Raw genomic sequence first — 21,966 nt, 5'->3', positions numbered from 1 at the left:
TCCTTTCTATTTATACATACTTAATTAATCACTTGTGCAAATCTCATTTCATTCTTCTTCTTCTTTACTTCAAAAACTCTCACTACAAAGTGAATTAGCTATGGCTTCTGAGAAAGTTGAGACAGTTATTGCTGGTAACTATTTGGAAATGGAGAGAGAAGGAGAAGAGGCCAATTCCAATAATTCTATGAGAAACAAAGTATCCAATTTTTTCTGGCATGGTGGCTCTGTTTATGATGCATGGTTTAGTTGTTCTTCTAACCAGGTTATTTTTTTTCTCCTTTTTAAAATTTATATATTTATATCCTTATTATTGCTTTATCATTTATGATTTAGTGCCGAATTCAAGATTTAAATTCAATGAGTTTATTTTTAAGGTTCTTAGAACTGAACTTGCAGTTGAAATTATGGGTTCAGAAGTTAATATCCACTGAATTTCAGTAGTTTTCACATGTATAATTTATGTTCCATGTTAAAAATATTGGGTTCGATTGGACCCGTAAAAACTACTATGTAAAATCTTTGGAAGATCTTCTTAGAAGAATAGTGAAGGGGTTTATTCGAATTTCTTAATTTTGTTTTGTTTGGATGATGAAAAATGATGATATTAGGTTGCTCAAGTGCTACTTACACTGCCATATTCATTTTCACAACTGGGAATGATGTCTGGAATTATATTCCAACTCTTCTATGGGTTGATGGGAAGCTGGACTGCTTATCTTATAAGTGTGCTCTACGTTGAGTACAGAACTAGAAAAGAAAGAGAAAAAGTTGACTTCAGAAACCATGTCATTCAGGTACCAATTATTTTCCTTCCTTCTTAACTCTTAATTTAGTACTTAAATTGGATCATGTTTTGGTTCTTTCAAGATCTAATCTTTTTCTTGTGCAGTTTAATTAAGGAGAAAGTGAAAGGAAAAAAGATTTACGTTACTCATTGTATGATAGTAGGACTATACATAGTACTCCATTTTAAAGTCACAAAAGAAAGTTTCATATAGTCCTAAGTTTTGTGTACTCTTCTGATACTTTATTTAGATTTCTTTGTGTCTCGACAAGGAGAGAAGAATCAGCCAGATCAGATGAAAATTCGTTGTTACTTTTATGTATAAACGTACACGTATTCGAATTCACGGATATGATTAATTTAGATTCGCGTCCGTTATTTAAAGAGAATTATCTCTTCTTTACCTTTGCCCGCTGTCCTTCCTAGCTCCTTAATTTATATCTTCTCATTTTATTCTTCCTTTTTTTTTTTTTTAATATCTGAAATTTGCAGTGGTTTGAAGTTCTTGACGGATTACTAGGAAAGCATTGGAGAAATATTGGCCTCTTTTTTAACTGCACTTTTCTTCTATTCGGATCAGTCATTCAGCTAATTGCATGTGCAAGGTATTCACTTCAACAAAAAGAATCTTTGACTCAGTAGTATTTTTCATGTGTTTTTTTTAACTAATATATTAACAATATCATAAGATTAGTACCCATGATTTTAAATAAGTACGTCAATAAATAAAAGATTTCAAGTTTTTCTTAATAAAATAAATAATACTCCTATAAAATTCTTATTTAATCTTTTTTGTTTGTTTGGTTGTTGCAGTAACATATATTATATTAATGACAATCTTGATAAGAGAACTTGGACATATATATTTGGAGCGTGTTGTGCCACAACTGTGTTCATTCCTTCATTCCACAACTACAGAATTTGGTCTTTTGTAGGCCTAATTATGACAACTTACACTGCATGGTATCTTACCATTGCTTCTCTTCTCAATGGACAGGTGAATCAATAACTTCTTTCCCTTATTTATATTTTGTAAATAAAAAAAAATCCATACTTCTTATATCCTATTTGAATTTGAGTGTCTGCAGGCAAAATATTGACCATATTTAAGAGCAAACAAGTGCAGTCATTTTAGAACTTTTCTCACAAAAAAAAAAGAAGTATGGCTTTTAGATACATTCGGCAAAAATATTGAATTAGCTACAAACTTTATCGTTAAGTTGCACGTAACAAATAATTTTTTTATTAATATGTCGCTAATCTGTTGCTTGATAGAACTAAAGACATATTTTGCTTTTAACTACAGAATTTGTTCTGTCACTAATTCTTATCTTTTTAGTATACATTACTTCCTCTTTTGCAAAATTACAAGAGATTGGATTTGAGACGGAAAAAGTAGTATAAAGGTTTTTGCTTTTATTAAAATAAAAAATCCTATGCAAAGTCCTACTACTAGAGTTTAGTTTTGGCTTGATTTAACTTTTAATACTAGAACCTACAATACCATTTGATTAGTAATTTCTTTTCTTCAAATTAATTAATATTTTATTGATTGTGACAAAGGTTGAGGGAGTGAAGCACTCAGGACCAACCACAATGGTTCTCTACTTCACTGGTGCTACAAACATTCTTTACACCTTTGGTGGACATGCTGTCACAGTGTAAGGATTTAATATGTATTATAATATGTTTAGCAAATTACAAGTGGATAAATATTTTAATATATCCATATTACCCCTAGATACTCATTTGTTTGTCTCAGCAGAGAATAACACATGCTTAGTAATTACTTAGCAGTTAGCTCGATATCCCTTTTCCACTAGTGGGAACATGCTACCTGAAAACCTGGTGCCAACTTTTCTTTATCCTCCCTATGTATAGGTTTGTATTAACCTAACTAATACTTTTACATAAGAGTGTAAATATTTATGTGAAGAATTATCAAAAACTTCAAAGTTAAATTCTGGACTTGTAATTATAAAAGTATAATCGATTATAGGTCGGAGACTACAAATTTTAAATTCATCAAATTTAAATTCTGAATCGCCTCGATTTCCCTATATATACATGTTTATTCTTAAGAGGATCAAACTTTGTTGAAAAAGTGAGTGTTAAAAAAGGAGAACAAATTAGGGAGAAGAGTATTTTTAAATTAGCTTATTATTCACCAAGAATGAAAACCATACACTCCAAAACAAATATATTTTCCTCCAACCTAATAAATATAACTAGAGGAACGCCCATTAGACAGCTAATAATAGAAAGAACATTTAAATACATTTTACTGAAAAATATTGTTATTTCTTCATATATACCAGGTTAGTGATGAGATTACAGCTAGAAATTGGTTATTTGGACTCAAAATCTTCAGAATAATCCCAAACATTTTGGCTGAACATGTGAGGATCAGGGAACTTATAAATAATCAGTTATTTTCCAATTTTCATTATATTAAGAAATCCAGAAAATTACAGAATACTTCCATTTTATTACAATATCGGAATGAATTTAGTAGTAATTTTTTGTATGTGTGAATATTTGTAGGGAAATAATGCATGCAATGTGGAAGCCACAGAAGTTCAAGCTGATATATTTGATAGCAACAATATATGTGCTAACACTGACACTACCATCAGCAAGTGCGGTGTATTGGGCATTTGGAGATGCACTTCTCACCCACTCCAATGCTTTGGCTTTGTTACCAAAGACTAGATTTAGAGACTCTGCTGTCATTCTCATGCTTATTCATCAGGTCACTTCAATTATTTTTTCTCTTAAGTTTCAATTGGGTATTAAATTATTCAAGATCTACATATATATAAAAAGTATTTTTTGACCAACAAACTCAATAATTTTTTTTGGTGTACACATATAATTTTCTGGCGAAAGATGTTCAACTGATTAGCTACCCTTCATTGTATGTGACTATATCACTATGCATAATGCATGGGGAAGGAATTTTACCGATATTGTAAAGAGTTGCTATATGTATTGGTCGATATATATATATATGCTATGCGTAAAAAAAATATTGAGTTTGGGTGAATCCGTCTCAAAAGAGCTACAACCACCATGTCGGTTGCAACATAAAGTTTCAAAATTTTGTAAAAGTGCTTTGTGAAAACCTTGATTTTTTTTAATTTATAGTTAATACATATCTTACGCTGGATCAGATAAAATCGCCGTAATTACTGAATGTTTACTTTTTTGTTTTTGGGTGCAGTTTATTACATTTGGATTTGCATGTACCCCGCTGTACTTTGTGTGGGAGAAGTTCATTGGAATTCATGAGACAAAGAGCTTGTTCAAGAGAGCAATATCAAGACTCCCAGTGGTTATTCCAATATGGTTCTTGGCAATTATTTTCCCCTTCTTTGGGCCCATCAACTCCTCTGTTGGATCTCTCCTAGTTAGCTTCACTGTCTACATTATTCCTGCCTTAGCACACATGCTTACTTTTGCTTCCCCATCAGCTAGAGAGGTACAAAAACCACTAACTAGTATACTACTTATATTATTTTTTTCCTTCTTCCCTAACAAGTACTATCTATGTTGGTCGAACTCTTCAAAAATGACGACTGTTGCGTGTCGAATTCTTCAAAAGTAGTGTAGTTTTGGAGGATCCAATACAGATGCGGCAGCATTTCTGAAAGTCCGAACAACATGAATTATTATTACTTTTTCGGTGTCAATTATTGTGATGCGCTTTGCTTGTTGATTTGAACAGAATGCTGTGGAGCAACCACCATCATTCTTGGGAAGGTGGGTTGGCTTGTATTGTACCAACATATTTGTGGTGGCATGGGTCTTCATTGTTGGTTTTGGATTTGGAGGGTGGGCAAGCATGGTCAATTTTGTACATCAAATTAACACTTTTGGCCTCTTCACTAAGTGTTATCAATGCCCTCCACATAAGGCTTGAGTAGGATATATTACTATTAAAGTAAGGAATTTTAGAGAAAACTAAGATACATATGAAGTGTGTAAAAAGATTTGGATGTTGCCACCACTTTTTCCCGCCTCACTTTAATTATCATTTTATTTTCTTGTAAGAGTCCTTTATTAACTTGAGTGCTAGTGGCTTTTCTTTTTTCTGTTTCCATTTTTCTTCCGAAGAAAAATGTAATTCCATAATTTGTTTTTCGGGGCTTTATGTGATGTGGATTATTTGGTAATATATACGATCTTTTTCTTCCTCCTTTGCTTTTTATTTACAGTGGTCATATTGCGCACCCTCTCTATCAAAAGGCTAAATGGAAGGAAATTTTGTACCTTCACGGTCTTTGACATTTGATACAAAGGAGCTTAATTTAAATCCTTATTTAGTTGTAAGGTCTTTTATATATATATATATATATATATATATATATATATATAACAAATAAATTGGGCAAACTTCTTACTCATAAATATCAAATACTAACTCTTACTGCTCATAAATATCAAATATTAACTCCCTTTCAATGAAATTACAGCACTTCATTATGCAAACTGCGGTTATATATGAAGCGTTGTACGTACGTGGCTTAAAATAGTTAAAATATTCTTAAAAGTTGTATATTAGTGCCAATATCCCTATATATTATGCATGTTAGAGGTTAATTTGTCATATCAAATCGATGATACGTATTTTTCGTTTGACCCAACAAATTCACATATATATTTGTTTCTTGGGTTATTCCGTATCAAATTCATAAGTGTGTGTACAATATGAATTTATACCATATCTTATTTATATAAACATCATTTTTCTCTCACTTTCTATCGTGGGATTTGCCGAAGTGTTCTATGCACCGGCCCCTTCTTTCGGAACTTGCCAAACTAAAAGTCTCTTAATTCTTCTCTCTTGAGCTATTCAACATCACCCCAAAAATGCAAATACATCTGATGTTGTGTTCTATCTTCTATTATTTTATTTTCTTTCTCTCTTTCTGATATTGTATTTATCTAAGATATGCACCTATTTTTTTTAAACTTGTCAGTTTTAGAAGCTTGCTTGTCCTTGACCCGCTCTCATTAGTCCTCTATCTGTCATGACGTCGTAGGCAAATAAGAAGGTGTGCCTAAAAATGTGATATGAAAATGCGCACACTGATAGAAATATTTGTCAAAATTTATCATCAAATTATCTAAAACAACATAATCAGTGTAAAAAAGAGTAGCACGGTGCACTAAGTTCTCGCTATGCGCAGGGTCCAAGCAAGGGCGAGACCACAAGGGCCTATTGTACGCAGCCTTACCAGTGGCGGAGCCAGGATTTATGTCAAGGGGGTTCAAAAATATAAAGAAGCCATAAATGAAGAAGCTAAGGGGGTTCAACGTCTACTATATATACATAAAAAATAATTTTCACCTTATATATACAGTGTAATTTTTCGCCGAAGGGGGTTCGGATGAACCCCCTCGGCTCTATCTACATCCGCCACTGAGCCTTACCCTACATTTCTGCAAGAGGCTGTTTTCACGGCTTGAACCCCTAACCTCTTGATCTCATGATATCAATTTTACTCGTTATATATTCTCATCAAGATATTTAGTTTGCACTAATCAAGAGAGGAGAAATACAACAGGAAGTATTTTGATTCGTCACTGCTTTCTTACTTCTCATCCAAAATGACTATCACAAAATAGACAAATAAGTACGATGCAGAAATTACTATAACGCTAATGCCAAATACGAAAAGCCAAAAGGTATTATCTTTGGAGACATGTTGACAAGAGCCAAGTAAAAATCGCACTATCTTTACATCTTCGTCAAAATCAAACCCCACATCTCATGTACTAAGTGTCTGGAGCTTTTTGACATGACAAACACTGGTAAGATAGGTCTATCATTAAGGGCCAAACCTTCTATTTTCAGCGGGGTTCGACAACTTTTTTGCAAATTCCTTTTTTTCTGAAATAGATTGCATGTCTCTCATTGTATTTGTACCCAATAAAAAGAAAATATGATTTCTCCTAAGTAGTTGGTACATTTTTAGGTGCTTTTAAATCAAAATAGCTTTTAAGCACTTAGGTAGTGTTCAGGTAAAATTAAAAAAAAAAGTTTTAAGCACTTGTTTTTAAGTTAAAATAACAAAAATAAGCAAAAATTTATAATTTAGAATTTATAACTTATGACTTTTGGCTTATAAGTCAAAAGTCACAAGCCTATTCAAACGGTGTCTTGCAAGAAAGTTATTGTCCTCGAATAGAAGAAAGTCTTGCTAACCTTCAAATTGCAGAATACCTTTTACACTAGGCAGGCCATACTAGTAAGTCACTATTCTTTTCGTCTTTTTAATTAACTCCCTTTTAATCCAACAAGTCTGAAATAAATTTGAATCTTTGATGTCGATTGCCAAAACCTTATTTAAATATAAGAATGATTTAAGAAAATATGTTAACTAAATAACTTTCTTATACTTCAGTTTTTTTTTTTCAATGGCAAGTATACGTAAGTGTGCTGATTAAGATCTTTAATACCACTATTTAAGTTTTGACTTTATTTAAAAAGTTATGTAAAAATAGCTCTGCAGTTAGAACTTGAATCGGGGTGGATCATCAAGATTTCTAATTGATGGTAAAACTTGTTTTGTCACAAATCCTGGCGATCCATCAGGATTTGTGGTCCCACTAATCCTGAAGGATCGCCTTGACAACTAAGGAGTAGGATCCCCTCCAGTACCAGTTGCCTCCAGTTCCTCCGATGCACCTCTTGATTAAGGACACGTGTCACTTAAAAACTTCAATGGACCAAATTACTTCCCTTCACTTTTATCACTTTACAAACACACCGCCCTTCTTCTGCATATCTAATAAAATCACTCGTGTTTTACCAGAAAATTTACAGTGGTTCCATCCTAATAAATTGCATATTGTCCCTCTTCTTCTTCTGTCTTCTTAACACTCTTCTTCTAAATCCACCCTATTTGGTTTGTAAACGTAAATTGAACCAATTGCTGAGCTTGGCTGAAAATTCAAAAGATATCTTCTAAATAAAGTTGATTATCATCAACTATTGTAGGAATATCTTGAAAACTGATGATAATTAGCTACACTAAAAATAGAAAAAGAATGAGAAGAAAAATTTTGCTACTTTACACTGTATAGGAATTTTAAAAAATAAATCTACTTTTAGCATGTTACAAATTAGTTGTTGCTGATGTAACGGGATGGTATTGTTTGATTAACATTGAAAGCAAGTACTGTGGAATTAGAAGTAGGTGGAGTTTTTATAATCAACACGTGTCCTATATCAAGAAGAGTACTGGAGGCACCGGGGGAAACTAGTACTGGAGGGGATTCGGACCCGACAAGTAATATGATTAAAATTTAGCCACAAATCCTGACAGACTATCATAACTTGATGGGTAGATATTTCATTAACACATTTTTACTTCAAAATTAATCGAAATCAACTCTAACGTTTGATATCCAACCTTCTAATATCAATCCCAATAATTTCGAATGATTGATTTAACTTTGAGCCTTCAAAAACAATAGACCATTTTGTAATATTCTTCAACAAGTTTTTTTTTCAGGCTCCACAAAATCTAAAAAATCTAATAATGATATTCTTCAATTTTTTTCACCAAAATCATTAGGATAGATAATCTAGACTATATGTTATGGACCAATCCAAACCCTATGCAATCTATATGTTATCGATCAATCCTAATATTTAGATTGCATATATAGGCTATACTCTATAGTTACATGAATTTCTTTTGAAATTTTGATCGATAGCATATAGATTGCAAAGTGTTCAAACCAAATGATTTGTCAATTAATCCATGTATCTTTTAATTCTTTGAAATTGAGCCAAGTATCAAATCTTCGACGGTTCGAACTGTTGGCATGCCCTTTTTTTTTTTTTTTTACATTATTTAGACAAAACTCGATATCATGTTAAGTTCAAGAAGCAGAAAAATGGTTCTACAATAAGATTTTTTTTTTTTTTTTGTCATACAAAAAGGAGAAGGGAAAAAAGATAGTTTTGATTCAAAGGTATGATCGATCATTTTAACTTGGAACAAGATACCATTTGTTTTTCTATTTAGTAATTGATCAGATTCATGGGGATTTATGTGTAACAAATCAAAACCTTTAAGAAAAACCACCAAATTGTGATCTGGATGGGATTCTAGGGGCCCTATGGATCATCATAAATAAAAAGGTAAGATATGGTCAAATAAGTTTGGTAACTAGGGCTCAGGTGATATACGGAGTATATCTTTTCTTTATTTACCCACTAAAGTTGCTTCAAAAAGCAAATTGATAATACTATTTTCGTTCTCTGCATGAGATTGAAAAGATGTAAAGTCTCCTCGCTCTTTCCAGAGTTTCATCTTTTCGAAGGCTTTTCTCCACATAACAAAAGAAAATTTCTACCTTTAATTAGTACCTAGCTAACAGATAACAGAAGCTGCACCTATTGAAGTTGCTATTGGTATCTTCATATGGGATTCGTATTCATTTTTGTTTTTGTTTTTGCATATGTTGCTAAAATAAGCATGTTATGTTCAATGACGGAATTAAAGTAAAGGGATTAAAAAAAAAATCTAGTGCTAAGGGGATTCAACAACTTATGTCAAAAAATCATTTTTGCCCTATCTACATATTATAATTTTTCGACGAAGGGGGTTCAATTGACCCCCCCCCCCCCACCCCTCTGGTTCCACGCCCGGTTATGCCTATGGGTTTATGGATGAGGCAAATAATAGGCTTGATACATAGACAACGTTTTAAAATTTTAACCAAATTCCATTTAGACACCTTTTAAAAAAATTCACAAAATCTTATTTAGACACTCGAACTAAGACTTATTCCAATTAAGCACTTTGACATATAATAAGATGCTCGTATACAAACACTTTCGGTTCAATTTTTGAAGGATTTTTTTTTTTTTTTTTTTTTGTGTTCTGTAGCGTTCATTACATAGATAAGTTAAACACTTAAAATATGTCGCCTTCTTTAATTATATGCATTTGCCTCAATAAGCCGTTAAAACCACGGACCTATTCCAATTGAGGCTGATGTGTATACTTAAAGGATATTATATTTTATATGGTTAACTTAACTACTTAATAAACACTTGAGAACACATGCAAAAAAAATCTTAAAATTTAAACTGAAAGTGTCTTACGAGAACACTTTATTATGTGCTCAAGTGCTCAATTGGAACAAGCATTAGTTCGAGTGTTTAATGGAATTTATTGACAACTATAAGGGGTTATCTATGTATTAATCCCAAATAATATATATGTCCATGATATAGAAGTCGGACATTTTACAAGCTAGGTTTTAATTTGAACGAGCTACGGTCCGATTCAACGAAGAAATGATAAAACGATTTGGCATGGTTCACAGTAACCTAACAAGACAAATATATTAAATATAGCATGAAATCCTACCCATTTATCATGAATTGTATGTCACCGTTCTAAGATGTATTTGTCACTTACGTAGCTTTGAAATTGTAAAAGAGAATTATTATGAGTGAAATAAAATCTATAAAGGAGAAAGGCATCTTGAGTGATATGAAATAAATAAATAAATAAGAGGTACATATAAAGAAAAAGGGAATAAGTGTAGATGAGATTCCATGAGTTAAAAATTGAAATCATGACAACTCGGTAGAGTTTGTGAATTATTTAATAAGATGATTAGGTTAAACATAACATGAAGTCCTATCGATTTGTCATCCCACCATTCTAATGGCTAAGGTTTAAAACTAACCTTGAATTAAAGCTTCCTTAAAAAATCAAGGATACGAAACTTTTTCCTAACAACATAAGCAATATTGGACCAAAAATATAATGGAAGGTAAATTTACTCAATTTTGGATACCACAAGGAAAATTTGGCCCTGTTTCCTATTAATCAAAACGTTGAATTAACCATTTAGGACGATCTATCAATTTTTTCAAGGTGAACTAAAATACATAATCAAGTCAAATGAAAAAGGACAATATTTTAAGTAACTTTATTCCATTTTCGGAAGAGTGAGTTTATATTACCTTCCAAATTGAGGAGATTAATTCAACCCAACAGACACCTTCTCTCTCTTTGCGTCATTGTCTTGACTGTTAGCTTGTGAATAACAGAACCTCAATGAGGGTACATGCAATCTATAAAACAACGTCGATAAGGTTCACTTGGGACATAAACTTTAGTGACATTAAGGGAAATGACATGTAATGTGAGGCAAAATGTGTAATCTGGTGGTTGGATTATTTTGATTTAGTCTTGACACTTGCAAGATCAAAAGCACAAAAATCAAGTATTACTCTCTCGATTCTATTTGTTTGTCTTACTTTTTTTTTTAGCCCATTTAATTTTTTTTTTTGACAACTCTTTAATTTCAACCTCATGCACGTGACATATTTAAGACCATAAGATTAAAAGGTATTTTGGTACATTTTACGTATCTTTAATTAACAACCACAAGATTCAATTTTTTTTTTTACTTTCTTAAACTCAATGTCAAGTCAAAACCAGATAAACAAATTAAAACAGAGAAAAGTATGGGCTCCTTACAATAAATTATGGGGAAAAAACATAACTATACCAGCAACAACAGGCCTTTACATATAATATAAATCTATATATAATATAAAGCTAGGCATAAACAATCTTATGTGACACCTCTCTATGACCTCTATTGACATTTATTTTTTTTCTCCTTTTTTTTTTAGATTTTTATTAGTTTTTTCTACTAACTAATGAATTAAAAAATGGCTTCCAAGTAAATGTAGCAATAAACCCATGTAGTAGTGGTAGTAGTAAATGATGATCTTTATGATTCAACCAATGCCCAGGTAACGTTTTTGGTTGAATCAGCCCAAAAACACTTTTTATTGTTATTATCATATTCTAAATCTTTTCATTTGCTAAAATCTTTACTATATTTATTATAAAGCTAGGCAATAGAAGGATGATGTCGCACTTCTCTTTGGCCAAGGATCTTATTTTTGATTTTATTTTTTGTTGATAATTTTCCCTATTTCTCTATTTTTTTATTGTGCAAGAATAAATGTGTCAATTAGTACTCCTCCGCTCATATATTCTTTAATGTAAAAATATAATGGTCTTTATTTAATTTCCATTACTCCCATAACTTATTATTTTCATAACCCCTAAATAATTAATAGTCATGTTCATAGCATCATTTGTATTCCATTGTTATCCTATAAATAGAGGCATTGTAAAACTTTATTGTAAAATAAATGATACACATCCTGATGCTAATAGTTGCTAGAAGCCTAGAAGTGATTATCAATTGCAGGAAAGAAATATTTCTAAAGCAATTCTTTAAGCAAGGGATTCACTTTCTAATTCGTCTTGAGCTACGCGAGACTTATTTGTGGGATAGTAAGAGATGGTATTCAATGATAACATGCTATATTCCATGCCAAAATATTTAAACTTCTATTTAAATTTTCAATGTGCATTTGAGTGTTGTTTTAGTCAGATTTTTAGGATGTTTGGTGATTTACATCTTAACTTAGGAGCTGGGTATGTCCAACCATGTTTTCTCTTTACAATTATTGCTTTTTATTTGAGATGACTCCTCTTTTTACTCTTAAATAGTTTTGGTCTCCGGTGTTGGAGTCTGAACCACTGAGATTGCTTCTTCATGTAAAAACGTTCTGAGTTTACATCTTAGGTAGGGTGTTGTAGATAGCTTTCATGGTGGTGAAAGGCTTAAAGGCAATTTTTCTGCCAATAGTCATACCACTTGTAATTGAAAAGTTGAGATTGTTGTTCCAAAATGATAAAATAGCGTCATTTGTTCAAATTACAGAAGTATTATAAATTTATAATTTTATTAGGACGTGACAGTCTTTTACTTTTTTTAGTCAATACCTTCAACAATAGTTCTTTGGTTATATTAATTTATGCAGTTCTGATTTTGTTCGATTATTTGCAACTTATAATATATAGGAAATTTATTTAAAACTGATTCTAGAAAGTAGAAAGGTTATAGTAAAACTAGTGGATATGTCCGCGCTTCGCGCGGTAATATTAACAACATAATCTTTGATTTTTTCCCCAAAGATTGAAAATAATACTTAACATTTAATCATGTCTGTTTCATATTTAATTTTATCTAAATGGTTAGGTCAAAAATTGTTTTTAGTTACTTCTTTCCTCAGACTTTTACACATTTTGAGCTAAATCAAGCAAATTTTCCCTTTTCCTTTTACTAATCTTATGTAAAATTTCAAGATTTATCTAACTCTTGATTAAGTTTTTATTTTTACTTTCATGGTTTATGCTTGATTTAAAAATTTAAAAAAAAAAAACTACTTTTTGAAAAATCTTAGACTCTCTCTCGCACACATTTACTTGTCATTCAGTCAATAACAATTACGTGCTTGTAAATTGCATTGATTCAATGTTTCTCAATAGTTACTATTGATGAGAACCTTTCTCGAGTGACCTTGCTCTTATAATTTCATATGCGATTCTAGATTTGTTTTATTTTTTTATACTTCATTTTCTTATATTCTCCCACAAAATAGCCTTATAATTTTGGAATCTCAAAGATCATAATTTTATCATCTTATGTGTCCAATAAAATAATTCTACAACATTTGTTATGGTCCAGTGGCATCAGTCACTATTTTAGATTAGATTACACTTTTCATCCAGATATAATGCTGTTTCTATAAAGGATTTATAATCTAAGCAATTGTATGTTCGCATACACAAATTTTAATCTTAAAAATAAATTTAGATATTTAAATATTTAACAAAACATATTACATGTTGTAAATCACAATATACATTGTAAAATTTTATTTTCCTTTTTTTTTTCTTCTTATATTCTTACACTTAAATCCCTCTGGAAATTTGAAAATTGATACGCTTCATTGATTAACCAAATCAATTCCTTATTCTACTTTTACTAATTAATTCGAAAATCCCAAAACTCACCATCTTGGTTAGTTCCTCCAATCATTACAATACATTTTCTCTATAAACTCAATAGAATGAAATCAAGAGAAAACACAACTTGATAAATACATAGCCCCTACCACATGGCGAAGTATAGCAGATGTAAAGCAAAATTGTTGAGACAACCTATCCAAAAGTTAAAACCCGTCAAAAGCCCTTTAGCAGATTCGAGGAAGTTGGATCTCGTTTTCGTTCTTTATTTATTTTTTCTTTACTGTTTATATATGGATATAAAAAATATCCTTTTTTTGCAGCAAGAAAACTAATTACATTTTCTAATATGTCATTTATTTTGGGAGCATGTAGAGATAATAATACTTCTATAATGTATTTCTCTCTTCTTTTTTAATTTAATTTTAAACAATGTAAAAATCCCTCAAATCAACTTGTACTTTTTTGGCTTGAAAGATGATTAAAATGTAGGTTTACGTTTAAAAAGAAACAACGTAAAAATAATCAAATCCAACAGAACTTAGTACAATCATTCATCAATTCAAAATAAGCATTTTAAGCCTAGCAAAAGACAGAGTTATATTAAAAATCAATTAGAACTATAACTACAAGCTTGCAACATATTAAAAGAGTAACAATATATATGTATATTATTTTTTTATTTTTCTTGTCGAGATCTTGTGGAGTTATTTCCTTTCCGTCTGATAATTGCGCTACCTAACAAAAATTCAAAGTCATTTAAAAATGAACGCAATAAAAGAGATTAAGGAAAAAAACAATATGCATCACAAAAAACTATCTCGAACGATTTTCACTGTCTCATGTGATTTACCTTCCGACTCAACCTACAATTGGAAGAGATTCTACCACAAGGTGCATCACCAAAAAAAACACCTCAAAACACTCTTATCTCCGTTTTGCAAATTGTTACTATCTCGTGTGATTTATCCTTCAACCAACCTACAATCATTTCCGTTCATAAAAAGGTCCAAAAAAAAAATTATATTTACAAAAACGAAACCTATCAGGATATGAAAAGGCTCACATAGTATGGGTTGTAGATCAGTCGAATATGGGAATACCAAGAAGAAAATGGAGGACAAAAACATTAACAATGAAAAAATAAAGGCAGAAAAAGGGGAGAAAACTTTTTGTGCACAAATTATGAAATGAGGATAGGAATGATATATGCTACCTAGATGCCTTTTCAGTTCTTCATTAACATGCGCAATAACTTTGTTGGTAATTATGATAAATTAAACTGTGAAAGAAGTGATCAAAAACGTTACAAATCGCAAAATGCTCTTCATTCTTGATATTTTATGATAGAATTGAATAGGGAATTAAAACATTATAACCGAGTGGTATAGAGAGAGCTAAATGTAGCACATTTAACATAATTATGAGATACTTAAGAGAGTTAAAGGAGCAACTCTTTAGCTTTTTTAAAAATAGCAAATAAATGGGGGAAAAAAGGCAAAAAAAGGAGAAAAAAAAAATATGAATGGTGGCCATAGAGAGGTGCCACATCACCTTGTGTATGCCTAGCTTTATATTATATATAGATTTGCACATAAACTCATGCAAAATCTATACTTATTAGAGATTTACTAAAAACTGTACTTTGTAACATATCGTGCAATATACTTTTAATGATTATTTCTTTTCTTTATTTTACAACACATTTATCTTCTCTCATTTTTTGATTGTTTTCAACTTTTTCCTTTATATTATTTTAAGAATTTCAAAAGTCATTCTTTCTAAATTGTGGTACTTTTTGTATTCACGAAGATCTTTTACGTTACTAAAATAAGAGGAAAAGGCTATTATTTAATGCGTTCACTCTTTTCGACAATTAGGGAAGCTAACTATCCATGGTTAAAATGGAGAGAGTGTCAACTCTTGTGATGATGCAGATTAGCCTCAGTCATTATTGTACAACACGCCAATATTTACAAGCAAAAGGAAAAGAAGCTTTCTTTTTAATTTTTTTATGGTAGCAAAACATGTATGATTAATTCAATCAAGAAAAGAAACTTTACTGGACGAGGTGAACATAACTCCAACATTTGATTAGTTTAAAGTTTGTGAAAAACACAAGTATAGTTTAATCAATTTCTTATTTTATATATTTATATATTTATATTTTATTTGTGTTTATTTCAAATACTAGGTATACATCCTTCAAGAATAAGATTTCGACACAATTTGACATGAAATAAAAAACGATTTCAACATAAAGGTTTTAAATTTCACCTTAAAGAGTATGAGGAGTTGGTCTTTCTAATTTTTTTTTTGTTGCTAATAAATTTTGTATTTTATTCTGCAAAGTTTAGCTTCTCAATAAATGACTAATGATTATTTAAGTATTTTTATTGGTGAGAATTAGTATATTTAAGATGAGAAATAAATCGAAGTATTTTCTTTAATAAACTCAATTTTATTTTTCTCATGACCGCGCGAAGCGCGGGTTGTTTTCCTAGTATATAATATAAAGCTAGGCATAGACAATCCTATGTAGCACCTCTCTATGGTCTCCATTGATGTGTATCTTTTTCTCCTTTATTGGCATTTTTTTCTCCATTTCTCTACATAATCTACTAATTAATTAGATTTAAAAAGCTTAGTAAATTAAATATTCATTTGGCAAAAGTCAGCCCACGTACCCTCCAATTCAGCCCATGACAACATATTTATTGCTACACTAAATTCGTTTTCAATAAAGACGAACGGCGTTTTACCGCACGACTCTGCTCACGTTACATTTGTGGAGCCACTCCTAAGCAGAAGTGAAAAGCCGTCTTTAAGTGTCAATCCCACGAAGGGTTTTAATTTCAATGAGTTTTTATATGTATTAATTCTTAATATTAATTAGGGGTACTTACAGTGATTTATTCCTCTGTCTCTTGATATTCTATTTTGTGTTATATATATGTCTTCTTATTCATCTTTTTGTCATGGCATGCTACTCTCTATTTGTTGTGTCCTTGTGCCTTTTTTATTGTCTAAAAAGTACTTAATAACAAACACGTCTTGTATGGTTTTATTTTCTAAGATTTTCATTCAGTAAATTAGTTTTTCTTCTCATATATTGATTCTAAGCAAGAACCTAACATGTATGATTTTACTTTGTTTAGTTACCACTCTTATTCGTAGTGCATTAATTTTTTTTTGGGATGTACTGTTTCTTGCAAGGACGAGGAGAAGATCAAGTGATGGAAAAATGAAAGACGACTAGAAGATAACCGAGAGAGATTTGAGGATAAAGACAAGTGCATAACATCACTGGCCACTTGATATGAATATCCTTTTTCGTAATGTTTTTCCTTCGCTTAATCTAAATAGCCTAAGATTAGTGTTCTTTAAAATTGACTTTGGCAAAAATAATTGATGATCTCCTTTTCACCACATGTAACGTATCAAATTTTTTTATTTTTTTTTATATATAATTGGGATATGTAAATGGCTTAATTTGGTCATAATAGTTATTTATTTACTCTTTTTTTTATTGGCTTGATCTCCTCTTTGTTCATTGTTTAGCTAGGTAAATAATTCTTTCTTTTTTCCTTATTTGGTAGGTGATTATTGGAGTTCTATCACATAATAGGAATGTTGGAAAAAATGTCTACAAAAATTAGTTTATCAGTACTTTTATTATCATTACTTTTGCATGAATAATAGTTGCCATTTTTCATTTTTATTTGTTTGAAAGTCTCTATCAAAGAAAATTGCTTATATTAAAGAGTCCAAATTTAAAGTGTAACTAAGATGCTTCAGTCAGTATGTTAGGACACAAGTAACCAGGACAGATCTACATATCCAACATTTTGTATATTAATATTAGCACTCACATAAGTTCAAGTAATTTGTGTATACACATACACACATGAATGGGCACTTTTGTTTTTGTATATCTTAGCCATACTAGATCGATTATAAAGGATTAAACAAAATTAGACTACCTCTCGGATTTGCATTTCCAGATTTTCCACGTTATCTTTTTTCTTTTTTCCCTCTTCTTCATTACCCCCCCCCCCCCACACACACACACACACCCCTTTTATGTTTTCTTATTCAAGTTAAAATATGTATTAATTTAAATGAGTAGCTAGTTTCATATTCGACCTTGATTTCTCTCACATATTCTTTCTATCAAACGACTATATATAAATTAACTAGAGAATCATGAAAAAAGTGGTAAAATCATGAAGATATGTTTGCTTAATAAACATTGTTTCTTTTATAGAATTGCACCATTAATATCTTTATATTTTATATTCTTTTTACAACAGAAGGGGAGTCTTGGCGTAACTGGTAAAGTTGTTGTCATGTGACTAGGAGGTCACGGGTTCGAGCCGTGGAAACAGCCTCTTGCAGAAATGCAAGGTAAGACTACGTACAATAGACCCTTGTGGTCCGGCCCTTCCCCGGACCCCGCGCATAGCGGGAGCTTGTTTCTTTTATAGAATTGCACCATTAATATCTTTATATTTTATATTCTTTTTACAACTGCGCGAAGCGCGGGTAGGTACACACTAGTATCCTAATAAATGATATTACATTCAATATCCATCTGCTCCCTCCAACTTAAATTATTTGTCGTCTTTTTTCTTCTACGCCTCTGAAGAAAATATTAATTAGGAAGAGTTTTTTATTTTATCTTTATCTGTGTCTTAAGATATATTCTCTCTTCATTGAACATTTACTCTATTTCTGTGTCATTTATCCATCATTTTTTTTTTTTTTTGTGGTATGATTATTGATACCGATAAAACGTTACAAAACTACAGTGATCATAACAAATTTTCAAGCTAACATATATCCCAAGTTTCAAAGACAATTTCATATAAAAAAGATGTATCCCAGATGGTACATACCCCACTTATGATTCGGCACCATGGAATATGGAATAGCGAAAATAGTTTTGAGAAATTTCTATTAACAGTCTTGTCATACAATCCGATAGAAAATTCGATGATTTAGTTCATTATACATATCAGTATCCAATAAAATCTAACTAAAAATCAACTAACTCATTAGCTAATTAAAGAGCAAATTTGTCAATTTGAGTATTAAGCTAAACTTTTGGTATATAAAATTTGAAAGATGAAGAAAGTTTGGCATTGTAAATGATTTAATATTACAAGAAATGTCCTGAGTACCATCCTTTTAATTTATTTATAGATTTCTCGAAGGATAGTTAGGATTATATCTAACTACATAAAATGATTAAAACATAATCTAAAATGAACTTTTGACTCTTAATAAAGGTGAAATAAGATAGTATTCGAGATACCATAAAGTAGTAATACTCCTAATTAACAGTACTAATAATTATATAACAAATAATTGATTACATAACACCCTACTTTAAAATTTGTTGTAGAAGTTAGGGTGGAACTTCAAGCCACGCTACCTAGTTCTTCAACTGCAGTGCATGTAAACGTAATGTAAGCTACTTGACAGAAAATATCTAATTGTTTGTGACTTATATAAGGCAATCAGGTACGAATTAAAAAGAAAAAAAACAAAAGAAAGAGGATAAAAAATCAAAGCAAATAGCTTTTAAATCGACCGTAAAATCGGAAAAGTTCTATACATCTCTTTCTAAATAGAAAAATAGAAGAGAAACGAACTAATTATAGATATCGATATTTCTCTATCTCTGAAGTTCACTAATAACTTGTCTGTTGTGGCCTTTTTTTCGTTTGTTCATGATATATTAGTACCGTCAGTTGTCTTAGCATTTGTCGACTAACAATTGTTTGCTAGCTTCTTCTCTTTTTTTCTGTAAATTATTTGGAGAATAGTTATACATCTAAAAGGCTTTGTTGATGATAGTGTATAGCTTGATAAGCAGTCTATTCCTTTACAACTAATATGTTTGCAAAAATATGCCTGACTTTATATACATATTTTCCAATTGCACACAATCTTCATCTCTGGTCTTCGTAGCAGCTTTGGAGAGGAACAGACTTTATTAACAAAACAAAAGTAATGAACTTGATAAGCTCTTGAAGCAATTTTTTCACAAGCAGAGTAATATCTATCTCATATGCTTAATTCATACAAACAAGCTTGACATGGTTATATTGAAAAAGATAGTTTTATTAAGGACATATGTAACAGATCATACATATCAATACTCAGTTGCGACAAATAGATCAAATTAGAGAAATACTTTGTTTCTTGACGGACGATGAAACAAAGTTGAGTTCAAGTAAAGGTAACAAGTTGACGTAGACCTTCTATGAGATACGAAAACATAAATGTAATCCCTTCACCCTTAATCATAATTTTCGATTTTAAACTCTGTGAATAGGGAAAAAAAATCTTAATAAGGAATACTTTTCCCTTAAATACCCCCAAACAACACGAGTCTGAATTAGTTAGTAGGTTCGAATATCAGATGGTTGAAAGAAGTTTGACGTAGAAAAACAAAGCACACCCCTAGCACCAAATATATGTAGGGACATCAGCACGTGTATATCGGTTATAACAACTATTGACACCAAATTAACCATGGACTGGACGTGGCAATAGTAGCCAAAATAATTGGCATTCATTAGCCAACTCTTCCAAAATGGAGAACTGAACAATGCATATGAGCCAAAAAGTCCATCGCCATCTTCACTGGGCTCGACGGTCGTGACCTACCACAGGTCGAGACTGAGGACCAAGATTGGTTCTACTTTCTTATCTAGAAATTTTTTCATATAGTTTTGAGTGGGTCTATTTCGAATTGGTTGAGAACACCCGGCTGATATTGTATACAAAATTTCAGTCAGGTTGAAAGTGATTTAGAATAGTTTGGAGTCAGATTCAAGCCTGGAATCACTACTAGGCGTGTATATCGTGTATATTACACATAGATTTTCATCAATATACATGATATAAATGATGTGTGTAGTCATTTAAAATTTTATTGGATTTTAATTAGTATATTAATTTGGACTATATTAAATTTAAGAAAATAGTTCAAATAATGTTGCTAATATGGTTGGATTAATCATCTAATCTTAAAGATATTGGGCTAGTCCATTTGATTGGGCTCCAAATGATGAGTCCACTTTAATAGCCCAAAGTCCAAGCCCATCTTGAAATGCAAGCCCGCCCCACATGTCAAATGAGGTGGCAATCCAAGTCAAATTAATAGGTCAATGAAATCATGCCAAGTGTACGGATGATATGCTCTGACCAATCAAATGACAAGGCTACACCTCCCTAAAAGCTATAAATAGGGATCCTCATAACTCATAAAAAGGAGGAGGAAGGAGAATTAAGAACAAGAAGCAAGAAGAGAGCCCGTGGATCAAAGTCTACATATTTCTCTACAAGCTACAAGTTCAAGCATCCAAGCCATCAAGTTCAAGCTCAAGCTCAAGTTCAAGTTCAAGATTAAGAACGAAGGCAAATATCAAGGCGTTCAAGATCAAATTACTTGTTCGTGGCAAATACCAAATCCAAATTCAAATACGAAGATTCAAGATCAAGCTGCTGAAGCCCTTGAATCTAAATCATATTCAAGTTTCAACATAGTTTACGTTATTGTTGGAGAGTCAGAGGATTATATAGAGATTGTAACACTCAACATTCTTGAAATCAAATACTACATTTTGTTACTCCATTTTCCTGTCTTGATTATTTATTTTTCTAAAGACTCGGAAATTTGTTGGTTACAAATTTTGGCACGCCCAGTGGGACCTTCTCTACCTCTCATCTCTTCACATTAATCATCAAATCGCAAGAACACTGAAATGGCATCCAAGAAGATCAACTCCAAGTCTACTGCTATTAAGGGTACTGATTCCAAGTTTTCCTCTGAGGTGGAAAACATATTGGAAACTACAATGGGAAGTTTGGGACCTGTCACTAGGAACAAAGCAAACTTATTAGGACAACAAGCATCTCAAGTGCTGTCCGCATCAGTTCCTGTCTTTGAACTTCAATCCTCAAAGAGGGCAAGAGTCTTTCCGGATGGATTGGAAGAAGGAGAGAATATCGCTGAGATCGTTGAAAAGACGTTGGCTCATCTTAGCCCACTCCAAACTAAGAATCTCATCATCCAAGATGAAGATGATGCCTTGATCACCAGATCTGCCTCAATCACTCCACGAAATCTTTTCCTTTCAAATTTCATTTTGAGGGAAAATCCATGTTTTGCTCCATCATCTACAACATCCATCCAAGCAATGATGACTAATACCTCAACTGTTGAAGAACAACTCGCGAGTTTGACGAAGGCGATTGGTGACTTGACGAAATATGTGCAAGACCAAGATA

At 31.6% G+C, this 21,966-nt stretch overlaps 1 protein-coding gene across 1 annotated transcript; it reads left to right on the top strand.

Moving 5' to 3' along the window:
- LOC132627058 (auxin transporter-like protein 3) lies at positions 1-4,986 on the top strand. The gene is made up of 8 exons (XM_060342135.1): positions 1-265; positions 612-797; positions 1,280-1,392; positions 1,601-1,784; positions 2,351-2,448; positions 3,332-3,539; positions 4,011-4,268; positions 4,515-4,986. The coding sequence occupies exons 1-8, from the start codon at positions 101-103 to the stop codon at positions 4,707-4,709; spliced, it is 1,407 nt and encodes a 468-aa protein (XP_060198118.1). The 5' UTR covers positions 1-100; the 3' UTR covers positions 4,710-4,986.
- Positions 4,987-21,966: the final 16,980 nt, after the last annotated feature.

Source organism: Lycium barbarum, chromosome 2, assembly GCF_019175385.1.
Source record: "Lycium barbarum isolate Lr01 chromosome 2, ASM1917538v2, whole genome shotgun sequence".
NCBI classification, from domain to species: Eukaryota; Viridiplantae; Streptophyta; class Magnoliopsida; order Solanales; family Solanaceae; genus Lycium; species Lycium barbarum.
Note: the sequence above shows the minus strand (reverse complement) of the source record. Positions and strands in the feature narration are given on the sequence as shown.

What these genes read in the sequence shown, in the direction of transcription:
- LOC132627058 (XM_060342135.1), top strand. Translation starts at nt 101, where the DNA reads ATGGCTTCTGAGAAAGTTGAGACAGTTATTGCTGGTAACTATTTGGAA. An exon ending in TTAGTTGTTCTTCTAACCAG is followed by an intron (nt 266 to 611) that starts GTTATTTTTTTT and finishes TGATGATATTAG; the next exon opens with GTTGCTCAAGTGCTACTTAC. An exon ending in GGTGGACATGCTGTCACAGT is followed by an intron (nt 2,449 to 3,331) that starts GTAAGGATTTAA and finishes GAATATTTGTAG; the next exon opens with GGAAATAATGCATGCAATGT.